At 55.8% G+C, this 14,072-nt stretch overlaps 1 protein-coding gene across 1 annotated transcript; it reads left to right on the top strand.

Annotated features, from left to right (window-relative positions):
* The first annotated feature begins 7,875 nt into the window (after nt 1-7,875).
* On the top strand, nt 7,876-13,203 carry ATG101 (autophagy related 101). Its single transcript, XM_070410186.1, has 3 exons — nt 7,876-7,957; nt 11,082-11,408; nt 12,510-13,203. Exons 2-3 carry the CDS (start codon nt 11,157-11,159, stop codon nt 12,912-12,914), a joined length of 657 nt encoding a protein of 218 aa, XP_070266287.1. The 5' UTR covers nt 7,876-7,957; nt 11,082-11,156; the 3' UTR covers nt 12,915-13,203.
* Nucleotides 13,204-14,072: the final 869 nt, after the last annotated feature.

Genomic DNA, 14,072 nt, shown 5'->3' with positions numbered 1-14,072 from the left:
ACTAGAGTCTGACACTAGAAAGCCTCTGATGATCTGGGGCCGCAGTGGAGGCCCGTGGAGGGCGACTGGCAGGGAAATAAATTCCAAGTCCTACCCTGGGGCAGTGATCTCTGCTTTGGCTTCCACGTCTGTAACAAAGGGGCGGGGCCTACCTCGTGTTGCCGCTGGAATCCAGGAGTGTGGGTGTGGTGCGTAGCATGGGGCTGGGCACAGGGCAGCCCAGAATGATGGTGACGGCTGTTTTTAGTATAAGTTTTTTTCCATCCTCTTCCTCAGCATCCTTCCCCACATGCCTCACACCCCAGCATCAGGATCCAGGCTGCTGGCAGGCCTGGACTTCTTGGCAAGGAGAATGTTCTGAGGTCCCTACCTGTGCCCAAGTGTCCCGGTGTAGCGTTCCTTCCCCCAAGCTCATCAGTTGCTTCGTCAGCTGGTTAAAACACAGATTTCCTAGCCCTGGCCGGTGGGTTCAGTGGTTAGAGCGTTGAACAGCAGCACGGAGGGGTCTCAGGTTCGATTCCTCAAGAGCATGTACCTGGGTTTCAGGTTCATTCCCTACCCCCAGTTGGGATGTGTCTCTCTCACATCGATGTTTCTCTTTCTCTCCCTCCCTCCCTTTCACTCTCTCTGAAAAGCAATGGAGAAGATATCCTCAGGTGAGGATTAACAAAAAATAAAATAAAAATGAAATGCAGATTTCTAGACTACCTCACAGATTCAGGCTGGTAGCCCTGGCCGGGTAGGTCACTTGGTTAGAGCATTGTCACCAACGTTGCAGGGCATATACAAGAATCGACCAATGAAAGCACAGGGAGCATGTGGCAGCCATTCTCATCACCAGGGGGCCTAGAGATCTACAGGGACCAGGATTCTCCATTGCCCCACCCCAACCCCACCCCCAACCCTGGCCCCTCCTCGAGCACCCAGGTGGTTCTCTCGCCTCCACACTCAACAGACGGGGAAACTGTGGGCTGTCCTGGCTCCACATCTGTCTGCAGGATAGGGCAGATGTGGAGGAGAATGACACAAAGGCAGCGGGACTCCGTCCAGCCCCAGCTGGTGGGAGATTTCCCAGGGACCTCTGCCCTAATCAGAGCACTGCCACCAGGCTTACCTCCCCACTGAACAGACGGGGAAACTGAGGCCGGTGAGAAAGAGGGGCTTCTCAGAGAGCAGCATGGAGTTGAAGGCAAAGCTGTGAACAGAAGCAGATTTCCTGACACGCCCACGCCTGCCTGCCTGGCCAGGTGCTGATGCTGCGACAAAAGCTCACTCAGGGCTCTGGCAGGGGGTGGCAAGGACACATGCTTGGAAGCCCACACACTGCTGGCCGTCACTGTGCACGGATCACAGGGCTCCCCGCCTCACCCACGTGTGGACCGTTCAGGAGGCCTGGGCCTGGACTGTCTTCCCAGAACCCCAGTGAGCGCATGTGGTTGGGGCTCCTGGGGACCTAGGCTGGCTGGAGCACTGGGGAGGCCTTTGACTCTGTCCTATTCCTGAGCCGAGCCAGTGGCCTGGGGAGGTGGAGTCTCACCCAGGAGGTGGGTCCTGGGCCCAGGGAATCTGTGGGCTGTAAGGAACAGGCCTGTGGACCTGCCCTCGGGCTACACGGCACTGAGCGCAGTGAAGGGGTGGATGCCGCATGGCCCGCTGCCTGGGGCCCCAGGATGGGGTCAATCTAAATTCATGTTTCTCAAAAGAGTGGACCCCAGGCCACCTGCATCACAAGCACTTGGGTGCTTGGTAAAAGTTCAGATTCAGGGCCCCACCCCTCACCAATCCGAGCCTTTTTTTTTTTTTTTTTTTTACAGAGAGTAAGGGGGGTGGGGAGAGAGAGAGAGAGAGAGAGAGAGAGAGAGAGAGAGAGAAACATCAATGTGTTGTTCCACTTACAGTATATGTTCCACTGCCCACTAGGTTCTTTATATGTTTGTCATCTCAAGCCCTCACTATCACCTCCCAGGCGGGCAATGCAGCAGACGGGTAAAGAACGCAGACTCGGGACCCAGACCGCCGGGGTTTAGACCTTGGCCACAGCTCTTACTGGTTGTGGAATCTGGAGCAAGTGACTTCGCCTTTTCTGTGCCTCAGCACCCGCATCTGCCAATGAAGAAAGTCACTGCACCTGTTCCATCAACCTGCTATTACGATGACAAGAATGAATGCAGGCAAAGTGTTTCAAACAGTGCCCGGCACATAGCAAACACCCGGTAATAATAGCCATTGTTTTTACAAAAGAGAATTCATGTCTGAAAAAGGACATGACTTTTCCAAGGTCACTTGGCTTGTAAGTGGCTGAGCTGCTGTCTAACTACCCAACCACGGGGCCTCCCTGCCCAGGGCCTCGGAAATAAAAGACGTTCCAGGGATGGTGGCTGCTTTTCAGAACTCTGGCTACTGGGGTCCGGGGCTCTGGGCTGATTTCTCCAGACCCACCCTGCCCCGCCCCAGGGCTGGCCGAGAGGGTGGCCCTTTCTTTCCACTGAGCAACTGGAAGAACTGGCCTGCAAGTCTTGCTAGGGGCTGGGAGGGCAAACAAGGGGGCATTGAGCCTGGTGGGGCCTCACAATGGCCGCTCTGTCCCGGCTGGCCGGGGGCTGGGCCCATTTCCGACGGGGACAATAGTCAAAAGGCAGTGACGCTGGCAGGGCCTGGAATCCCAGGCGGGATTTTCCAAGGCCTCAAAGCCTGCTGTTTGTCCTCACACGGAGACCCAGGAAGCTTGCCTCCCTGCCTCCCCCATCCCACCCACGCTGGGCCCTGGGCCCAGAGGCGCTGCCCCCTCCCCAGCCCTAAGGTGCCACTGTGACGAGGGAGGGGGGTGGCCTTGAGTCTAGGGTCTGAGCGGGCACTCTACACCCCAGGGATCTGTGCCTGGAATGGAGGACATTGCCCTACACCTGGGCTCCCACTACCAGCACTTGGTTATGGAGGGAGACGGTGGGGGTTGAGAAGCTTCTGAAGGTCATGGGCACCCCGGCCTCAACACTGTACTTGAGCTGCACGGTGCCACGTGGTCGGCTGTGAGTGTTCAGTGTGCGTGGCGGTGGCAGCCAGCTCTGTGCTCGAGGGGAGCCTGTGAGAGAGCCCGTCGGAGGCAGGCGGGCGGTCTTGGTGTGGTGAGCGGACAGTCAGCAGGCTGCTAGTGATGTCTGTTCGTGGTCATGAGGCGGCTGTGTGTTGAGGGCGGTGTTTGTTCTCGTCACTTGACGCTGGGCCTGGGGATTCCTGGAAAGTTTTAGGTTAAATCTGGACAAGCCCTAGGGCCCGCCAAGTCCCTGACTGAGCAGAGACCCCGGCCGCTGGGCTTTCTCAGAAGGCGAGGCTGAAGGGGTGAGACTGTCCATCCGCCTCCCAGCCCTACCGCTCATCCTGCAGCTGCTCACACCCACCTAGAGCAGCCAGGCCTGGCCCCACACCTCTGTCTCCAGCCCTGCTCCAGGCTCAGCTCCTGCAGGCTCGGCCTTGGCTGCTCACAGGGGGGCTGTCTGGGTAAGGCCCAGGCTGGCTAATGGGATTTGGAAACCCCCAGCTCCCAGTGGTAAAGACAGGAAGTAATGCAGAGCTGAGGAAAAGCCCCTCACGCCCACCCCAGTGTCTCCTTCTCCACACAGCCAAGGACATTCTGAGGGCCGGAGGCACATCCCAGGGCCCCCAGCGGGACTCAGAGCTGGCCTGAGGGTCCTGGGGCCCTGGAGCTCTGGCCTGGGCATCTGCCTCTTGCCCCCGCTCCTCACCCCCGGGCCCAGGCTCCAAGCATCCTCTGCACAACCCTGGCGTCCTGCTGGGCCCTGCCCCTGCCCCTTGAGGTCTGACTTGAGGTCTGACTCAGGAGCTGGCACTGCCCAGCCGCTACCCAGGCATGGAACTGGGGGTGGCAGCTGGGCCAAGGAGCAGAGTGCTGGGTGGCTGTCCTGCTACTGCTGTGTGAGCAGGGAGCAGTGCCCAGCTGCACGCCAGGCAGGTGGGGTACTGAGTGCCACCGCCTTCCTCATTGGGCACCTCAGAGAGAAGGGCCCCCACCCGGGATGCCATGAGGGTAATACGGAGATGTCCCCAGCTCGACAAGAAACCAGGGGAGAGAGACCCTCTGACAAGGATGGGTGAAGGGCCTTTCCTTTTGCAAGGACAGTCACGTTCCAGGGATGGTGGCTGCTTTTCAGAACTCCGGCTACTGGGGTACGGGCCGTGTGGCCCAAAGAACAACAGATACACACACGCCTCCCAAAGGAACAGATGCACAGACTTTGCAGGACTTCTCACCCCTGTGGGACTAACACAAAAATAAAGCCTCACCCGCACCCCAACTCGGCTAGAGAAACAAACACACAGACCTTCCCAGCAAAGAGAGGCCCCTCCCTTCCCCCTGGAAGGACAGACCCCACTCCCCCAGGAGAGCTGGCAGCGGACACGCCACCTCCCGGCCCAGTCCAGGTCCGGAGGCTGCCCGATGATGCCGGGGCTGGGAGGTGCCTCTTTCTCACGCTCTCTGTCACTCTCTCCTCCGCCCAGCCATTTCCGCTGCCTTGGAGGAGGCGTGGGCTGGGAGTGACAGCCCAGAAAGGGTGGGAGGTAGAGGAGCCCCTGCCCAGGATCCCGGGGGGCAGATGTCAGAAGAGGACAGCTGGTCCTCTTCACCCTTGAGGCCCGGCCCGACTAGAGGGGCAGCAGGCAGGGTGCTGGCTACCCAGCCAGGCTGGTCACCGTCAGGAGCCCCCAGCCTGACGTCAGTCCCACTGATTGTTGTTGCTGAGGCTTGAGTCGTTCCTGTGACGCCACAGGGGTCAGCTCTGGAATAGCTGGGGGTGGCCTGCTGGACCAGCGTCAGGGATCAGCTCTCCCCTGGGACCTGCACTAGGATGGGTGGGGCCAGCCGAGGCCACACGCTCCAAGCGAAGCCAGCTGCCTACTCCCAAGGTCTCACGCTGGCCTTTAAGTTCCCTCCACAGACCTTTGCTGCAGGCCTGGCTCACAGGGCCTCAGCACTTGCTCCTCCGCCTGCCTGGCCGTGGTTCTGGGCCGTGGCTGAGAAGTCCTTGCCTCTCCTGCCTCAGAACCCTCAGTTTCCATGCTCAGTCCTCAGTGAGGCCTCTCTCCCCTGCAACTCTTTTCTTTCCTCTTTCCCAGGAAGCTTCCCCAGAATAATTCCCTGTAGCCCCACTTCTTTCTGGAATCAACTTCCAGGATGCCCTTCCCGCCGTTGCCACAGGCTGCTCTCCTGTGTTCTCTGCAGCTGTGCCGGCTTCTTCTGGTGCCCAGTCACCTCCCAACTTGCTGAGAGCATGGCTTGGGACTCGTCTTCACTCTGAATGGGTCCCTGTCTATCCAGGCCACAGGCATCTCTGGAATGCCAGCAGTAGCCTCCATTGCTGGCCCCAGCTAGCCCTGCAAAACCTGCTGCCATTCTTTCATACCACTGTGCTCTCTTGCCCAGGTGGACCTCCTGGTCCTTCTCCTCTGCAAGGCTCTGAACTCCCAGAGGGCCAGGGTTGTGACTTGTCCACTTTGGTATGACATGGGTCTTGCATATGGACAAGTTATATATGTGTTGCATGCATGAATGAATGAATGAATGATTGCATCTTGATCATCAGGGTAGTGGCATAAGATGGGAGAATTCATTCCATGTTGTCTATTTTGACCAAGACCTTCCTTCCCTGTCAGGACCACCCTTGTGGGTGTAGGAACCAGGAACTGAGGTGCAATGAGAACCATCCAATAAGGATTCAGGGAGGTAAGAGGAGGCAAGTCTTGGCTAGCACCTGGGCCTGAGATAAGAGAGATGAGAGGGTTTGGCTTCACCCTCAGGCAAGGAAGGCTCCATGGAAGGGTGAGTTTCGGAGTAGGGACAAGAATGGGTCAAAGAACTGGTGGAATGAGGAAAGAGTAGCTGTGTGGCCTTGGCAAATGTTTCTCAGGGTTCTGCAGAGAAACAGAACCAAATAGGATCTATACATTTATTAGGAGAAATCAGCTCATGTGAGCATGGAGGCTGACAAGTCCTGCGATCTGCAGTCAGCAAGCGGGGACCCAGGAGAGCTGATGGTGTGGTTCCAGATGCCGGAGCCTCAAGGTCAGGAAGAGCAGATATTTCAGTTCAAGTCTGAAGCAGGAAAAATCCAACAGCTCAGCTTGGAAGCTGTTAGGCAGGAGGAGTTCCCCTCATGTGTGTGAGGGTCAGGCCTTTTGTTCTATTCAGGATGGCTGCCTGAGGCCCACCCTCCTTAGGGAAGGCGGGCTGCCTTACTCAGCCTCGGGGTTCAAATGTGAATCTCACCCAGAAACACCCTTACACACCCCCAGAGTAAAGTGTGACCAAGTATCGGGGCATTCTGTGGCACAGTCAAGTTGACACATAAAATTAGCCATTGAAGCAAGTCACTACGTATCCCTAAGCCCCAGCTCATTCTGTGTAAATTGGGGGGGGAATGATATTTCCCTTCCAAAGTGGTGGGAGAAATCCACACATCGTGCACGTGAAGGGCTGCTGTGGTGCCCAGTACGGCTCCACGGCTGGTAGTAGGGTGATGATGGTGTTGGGTCGTGGCCGCACAGAGCCTGGAGGCAGACGGACTGGGTCAGAAGTGAGAGAGGTCAGTCTCCCCCTCACTCACTGCTGTATCTGGGAGTTAGCCTCTGGTTCCTCCCCTGGGTTCTCACCGGCCTTTGGCTCCTCACATAGTGCACGGGAGGAACCAGAAATAGAACTTCTGTCTTGGTAAGAAGTCCTGCATGTGAACCCCAGGCCCTGCCATTTACCCAGTGACCTCGGCAAATTACTTGACCTCTCCCAGCGTCAATTTGTCTCGTACGATTAAATTAACATATATAAAACACTTAGAATCATGCCCTTTCCATTCCATTCCATACATGTTATGTATTATTATTTTGGAGGAGAAAGTGCATGTTAGGAAAATGAGCATCATAATCCCCAGGTTCTGTGGGCATTCCCAGAGCTGCGGAGAAACCCCTGTCTGCCCTGGACGGACCATCTACTCGGAGGACCAATGCTCCCAGGAAGTTACACAGCACTAAACATGCACTCATGTTCACGTAACACTTCACAGCGCACAAAGGCTTTTCATATGAATTATCTCTTGTAAGCCGCACAACAGCTAGCCCCCTGTTTAAAGGAGCAAATCAGAAAGGATGCGTGACGTCAGAGGCACACACAGAGGCAGTGGCAGAATTACCAGCCTTACAAGGACTGCCACCAGACTGGTTAAGTAAAGCACCAAGCAGCCCTTCTGTATGGTGATAACGCAGAGTAAGGTGAAGGCCCTTTCTCCAGTCTCTGTGGGGTCAGGGATCCTGACTACTATGCACTGGAAACACTAAAGCTTTGCGATCCACTCGGCGTCATGCAGCACACTGGCCTGGGCTCATCTCCAGGGCACCTCTCCACTTAGCATGGCCCTCATCTCGGGGGTCGGTGCCCCTTCCTGGCCTCTGAGGCCCGAGTTAGGGACCGCGCCTCCCCCGCGAGGGGCTGGCTCGCCGCGATGACTCCGCTCCGCCTAGGGAGGCAGCACAGAGCTCGTCGGCCTCTCCTTCCCTCCCGTCTCTATGGCGGAAGTGAGTCGTTCCAGCCGAAACACAACAACATTCTCGGTGGTGGGAGTGAATGGAGTCGTCCAAATGAGGGGGATACTTCTCACCATCAAATCTTAAAATCCGAAAGATAATCAAGAACAAGGGAACATGCACATTAAATAGCAAGACTTGGGTGTACGTATTTTCTCGAGTGGGTGTAAAAACGGCCTAGGCAGCTGCACTCGTGTCCAGGCTGGGCCGGCGGGCCCGCGCCTCCCGCGGCCGCGGAGGCAGGTGGAGCCGTCTGGCTGGAGGGGCGGGGCAGGGGTTTCCGGGCGGCGCGTTGTCTCCCGCGGCGGTGGTCTGGCGCTGCGGCGAGCGCGGTGGCTTGGCCGCGGCTCCGGGACGCGGGTTCGGGGAGGTAGGGCACCGTTCTAACCCCCTGCCCCTTCCCCTGGGCAGGCGCGGGCGCTCCCTGAGCCGGCCGGAGGGGAGGCGCGCCCCGAACTCCCAAGCGCGGCCAGGTGGGCGCGGAGTGCCGCCCCTGAGACCACCTCTCCGGAGTCCGCTCGACCCTGGGTAGCGAATCGTGGGGGTTCTGGGCGGGTGGCGGTGGGAAAACTGGGCTCAGGCCGGAAGTTGGCGCTGAGTCCGGCCCGCGTTCTTGATGCGTAGCCGGGCGCTGTCTGTCCTGCTTTTAGTCCTCTTGCGCCGGGTCGGACCTGCGGGGATCTTACCGGGTGCGAAGAGGAGGAGGAAGGGGATGATCCGAGCCTGAGTGACCCCGCTCCGGCCTGTGCGCGTAAGGTGGTCCTGGGGTGCCCTGGGCCCCAGCCTGGCGCCGAGAACGCATGGGTCGGTCTGCCCCTGTGATCTGCAGACCTGGGCGTGCGGGGACCAGGGTGACGGGACCTCCCAGCCAGAACTCCTGGCTCACGGAGGCCGGGTGAGGTTGAGGGGACAGGCCGGCTCATCACCGACCAAAGGTGGCCGCTCTGGGAAGGAGGCTGGGGCTGATCAGTCCTGATTTCCTGGAGAAGTGGAGCCTAGAAAAGCGTGGAGAATGAGGGACGGCCTGGGCTTGGGACAGAAGTGAAGCGGTGCATGGCCTGTTTGAAGTTTGTGGGGGACATCGGAGCGGGGAGTTGTGGAAGAAGGGGGAGCTGCACTGGAGCTGGGAGTCTGTAGGTGGGGAACTGCTGCATGGAGTTAAACTGGATGGAGGGCAGCAGTGAACAGGAGAGCCCGCTCATCCGTGACCTAAGAGCATAGAAGAAACCCGTCCAGCAGCCCCAGGAAGGACGGGGAGTTGCTGGGTCCGGATGAATCGAGCAGTAACTTTGCACCAGGTTCCAGGTACCGGGTTCCTGGTGGTGGATAGGACAGTCCTTGCCCTGGAGGAACTGTCTACCTCCTGGGAGAGACAGGACAGGATGACACCTGCGAGAAGGGGACTGCTGGGACAGGTGGGCCCGGCTGATTGCCAAGCGAGGGGCAGAGCCCGTTGGCTTTCTGACCGCCGACCTGTGTGTTCAGTGGTGAGCAGCACCGCTTACGGGGGAGAGAGACAAACTGAAAAAAAGTTAGAGAAGAGTTGTCAGGACCTCTGCACCTGGGTGTCTGAGCCTAAGTGAAAGCAGCAGAGAAGGGCTCAGCCACCACGGAATTACGTGAAAGGATGAATTTTGGATGATTTAAGCGATTAAACTTAGGGGTGTTTTATTCTACAACAAAGACTAGTTGAAAGAGGAAAGAGTTCCTAAGATTGAGGTGCTCAATAATAAAAACCTAACGCGTGTGACGTGGCCTTGGGACTGGCTAGTGAATAGAGGCTGGAAGGAGACTTAGTGGACAGGTCCATGTGAGGGAACTAGAATTGAAGGAACTAGGATTGAAGTCTGGAAGCGTGGGAAATCATGTTTTGATTTAGGGAAAAGTTGATCTAAAAGTTGATAATTATAACCAGTTCCTACACAGTTGCTTCAGCCTCACTACGAGTAGATAAGATGTGATGTCGGCATGTTTCTGGGGGATGGAGATCGTTAACCTGTTGAAGGGGGGAGGGGGTGATGGAAGAGCTGCCTCTAAACAGCTGAAAGGCTTCTTTGTGGAAAGCGGTGAGGTTTATTCTGTGTGGCTTCTGATAGCAAAACTAAGACTAGTGGTTTGAAGCACTAAGAGAGCTGTCTACAGATGGGATCATCTGCTGTGACAGGCACTGAATTCCCTGTCGGGAGCTTTGTAAGCTGAACACTCTCAGCTAAGAAACGTGGCTGTCCCCTCTCCCTCTGGGCGCATCTTCAGTTACCTACTAAGTTCTGGTTCTCCCTCCACCAGTGCAGCCGTGTAGCCTTGCGTCATGCAGCAATTACAACATTATAACTATAGCAGCTCACGCCTGCTGTGGTTACTAATTGCCAGGTACTGCTTTAAGTGCTTTAGAGATGCCAGCTCACCCAATCCCCCAGAAAACCCTTTGCACCAGGTTCCAGGCAGCGATTGTTAAACCCCCTTTTTACAGATTGGGAAAACTAAGGCACGTAGGAGCTCAGCAGCTTGCCTAAGAGCACACAGTGAGCAATTGGCAGAGCTGGGGTTCCAGCCCAGGCTGTCTGGCTTTAGAGCCATTGTTCTGAACCAAGATTCTGTGTTTTACATGTGTTGCTTTATTTAACCTTCACAACAATCCAAATTTGCGGATGAGAAAGCAGACCTGGAAAAGGTGCGAGATTGGCCTAAGATCACTGCCAGACATGGGAGAGCCGGGATTCACACCCAGGACTGCTGGACATGGAGCCCACACTCTGCACTTCATTCCCCCACAGCCATTTGCTGCCTCTGTAACTGCCGCTACTGTAGTGGCCTCTAACCGGACTCCATGCCCAGCCTTTCTGCTTTCCTAGTGAATTGGCAAGCTTTGACCCTGGAGTCTGTGGACGGCCTGGAAATAAGTGAGATTTGGTGTGTCTGTGCAGGTCGGTCAGGTTTAAAGCCGAGTCTCCTTCGCTTCTGTTGACGTCTCAGAGCATTTTGTGACCCCAGATAGTGAAGAGGCTGAGTTAACTTTCTGATGCACAGATTTGATCTTGGCACAGTGATGCATCGACTCTCCACTGTCCTTAGGACAGAGTTCAAATCCTTAACCTGGTCATTCAAGGTCCCAGGAAATCAGACTTTCCTACTCCCACCTGGTAGTCTCTCCAGTATGGGAACGTTTGCCCGTCTGTCTCTCCACCCTGGCAGCTTCTCAAGGGCAGGTGTTTGCCTTTAATGGCCAGTGCCTGACAGGTGTTGCACAGTGAGCATGTGTTGTAACCAGCACTGAATACCCTAATGGAGTTCAAGCCTTGGCCAGTTGTGTGGCCTGGTAACTTTGCAGCTCTCCCCCTTTCTGATCCCAGCAGCCTAAGGTTCTCTGATAGGTGCTGCCGAAATGCAGAGAAAGGCTATGGAGGCAGGGGCTGGGCTGGGCCTGGAAGGAAGTGAACAGGTAACATGCAGATTGTTCAGAAGGTTTCAGTATTCTGACCTGGCTCTTCTTGCAGGGCAGCCCCTGTGTGGGGTGAAGCTCCCTGTCTCTAGCCCTGTCCCCCACCCTGTTGTGGGCCACTGGCTGCAGGATGAACTGTCGCTCGGAGGTGCTGGAGGTGTCGGTGGAGGGGCGGCAGGTGGAGGAGGCCATGCTGGCTGTGCTGCACACGGTGCTCCTGCATCGCAGCACAGGCAAGTTCCACTACAAGAAGGAGGGCACCTACTCCATCGGCACCGTGGGCACCCAGGATGTCGACTGTGACTTCATCGATTTCACCTACGTGCGAGTCTCCTCTGAGGAGCTGGACCGTGCCCTGCGCAAGGTTGTTGGGGAATTCAAGGTAGGGTGTGGCACAGTCCCGTCGGGACTCGAGGGAAGCATCCTTACCCTCTGGGTTGGCTCTGCAAACTGAGGTGGAAAGGGTCCTGGCTACCCTAGGAGGAGAGGGTAGGGGGAGCATGGGCAGAATTATTGGACCAGATGGTCCCATTTGCTGCTCAGATGAGAAGAGGGAGAAGCAGCAAGGTCTGATCTGTTCTTTGCCTCACTTTCCTCTTCTGTTCCTTGGCTTCCTTTTTTCTTTTATTATATTATTATTATTATTTAAAATATATTTTTATTGATTTCAGAGAGGAAGGGAGAGGAAAAAAAGAGAGAAAAACAATGATGAGAGAGAATAATTGATTGGCTGCCTCCTGCATGCCCCCCCATTGTGGATTGAGCCTGCAACCCGGGCATGTGCCCTGACCAGGAATCGAACCATGACCTGCTGGTTCATAGGGAATGCTCATCCATTGAGCCACGCCAGCCAGGCTCCTTGGCCTCCTTTCTAATCAAGGATCACTGGTCTTTATATTCCTCCCTCCTTTTCTTTAAAGATTGTGAGTTGAGGTTGTCATTGAGCGAAGGAAGTGGAAGGATTGTGATTAGCAGCGGGACTGCATACAGGATTTACCTGGGGAGTAGATGTTGGAGTGCATTTTGAAGGATGGGGCTAAAGGAGTGTGGCTGTGGAAGGAGCAAGAAGGCCCTTCGTGTAAAGGTGAAAAGCGATCAGACAGTCTGGGTTCATTTGGCAAAATAACTTCAATCTGAGCCTCATTTTGCCTCAATATTCCTGCTTCCAGAGTTGTTGAGGGGAATGAGTGGGATTGTGTATATTAAGTGCCTGGCCCAGAATAAGTGCTTAGAAAACGTCAATTCTGAACAAAGTTGGAGGAGTTGGGCGAGGAGACAGATTTTGTTGTTTTGTCTAAACCACTCAATTTTAGGCAGGCAGTTTGCTGTGTCCCAAATCTGTCTTCTCTGTTTCTCATTCCCTGCCCTCCCTAAAGGACTAATAGAGCTAGGAGAGCATAATTCCCCTGGGGCGTAGGAAGCAGGTGCTCACAGGATGAGAACTCCTGTCCTAGCCTGCTATCTGCTACCCTTTCTTCCCCAGGATGCACTGCGCAACTCAGGTGGCGATGGGCTAGGGCAGATGTCCTTGGAGTTCTACCAGAAGAAGAAGTCTCGCTGGCCTTTCTCAGACGAGTGCATCCCCTGGGAAGTGTGGACAGTCAAGGTGCACGTGGTGGCCCTGGCCACGGAGCAGGAGCGGCAGATCTGCAGGGAGAAGGTGGGTGAGAAGCTCTGCGAGAAGATCATCAACATCGTGGAGGTGATGAACCGGCACGAGTACCTGCCCAAGATGCCCACGCAGTCGGAGGTGGACAACGTGTTTGACACAGGCTTGCGGGACGTGCAGCCCTACCTCTACAAGATCTCCTTCCAGATCACCGATGCCCTGGGCACCTCAGTCACCACCACCATGCGCAGGCTCATCAAAGACACCCTTGCTCTCTAGGCCGTGCTGTGTGCCTTGGGTGTTCCTTGACGGCTTGCAGACCTTGGCCTCTGGGGATTGTACTCTTAGGCCCTTGGGGCTCTGGAACCTGCTCCGGGTCCTTGGTAAGACTTGGAAGGGCCATCCCCTGGCTTCCTTGATTTGTGGTTGCCAGTCTCTGGCCAGCCTCGTAACCTTCACTGACGGTCCAGTCAGGCCAATACTGTCTGCCACCTCTGGTGGGTCCCCCTTCCTCCTCTACTGTATAGAAGGGCCATCACTATGATGGTGAATAAAGTTGAGAATGTGAGTTTGGGTTGAGCCATCTCTCCCTTGCCTTGTGTTCTGTCCTGAAACATTAACACTTTCTGGCAGACCTGTGAGGACACAGGTGTGTTGAGGGCATTGATCCAAGATGAGGGGAATGGGTGGATAGGATTACAGATAGATTAAAGCTGACTGATTATGTACTTTGTTGGGCATTCACATGTTACCCACTAGGGTGTGACCAGGGCCAGTCCCTTGAATGAGGACACAGATCTCGCCTGGCCTGCGCCCTCTCACAATCTGGGACTCCTTGGGGGATGACGGACTGCTGGTTTCGGCCTAATCCCCGAAGGCTAGGCCAAGGGACCCCCACCGGTGCACGAATCCATGCACTGGGCCTCTAGTCTACACTAATAAAAGAGAAACATGGTAATTGGCGTACGACCGCTACCCTTCCCATTGGCTAATCAGCGTATCCTTATGCAAATTAACTGTCAGCCAAGATGGCGGCTGGCAGCCAGGCAGCTGGAAGCGAACATGAGGCTTGCTTGCTTCAGGGACTGCAGACTGCAACGTCCCCCGCCTGCCTTGCCCGCCTCTGAGCTGGCAGTTTGAAACATTCTAACAAATATGCCAGGATCTCAGAGCTGAAGTTATACATTGTTTCGATTATAGAACCGAAACAAACTAGATACCTGCTCTCAGAGCTAGAGCCAGAGCTAAAGCTGGCCCAGAATAAAATAAAAAAAAGGAGCCGTTGGGAGCTTCAATCAACAACCGCCAGCCTGAAAGCAGCCCTCAGCCCCTCACCCAGACTGGCCAGGCACCCCAGTGGGGACCCCCACCCTGAAGGGTGTGTGCCCAGCTGCAAACAGCCCTCAGCCCCTCACCCAGACTGGCCAGGCACCCCAG

The sequence above is a fragment of the Myotis yumanensis genome, unplaced genomic scaffold, assembly GCF_028538775.1.
Source record: "Myotis yumanensis isolate MYYU_CA2020_CCGP unplaced genomic scaffold, mMyoYum1.0.hap1 SCAF_3, whole genome shotgun sequence".
NCBI lineage: Eukaryota > Metazoa > Chordata > Mammalia > Chiroptera > Vespertilionidae > Myotis > Myotis yumanensis.
This window is presented reverse-complemented; position numbering and strand designations above follow the sequence as displayed.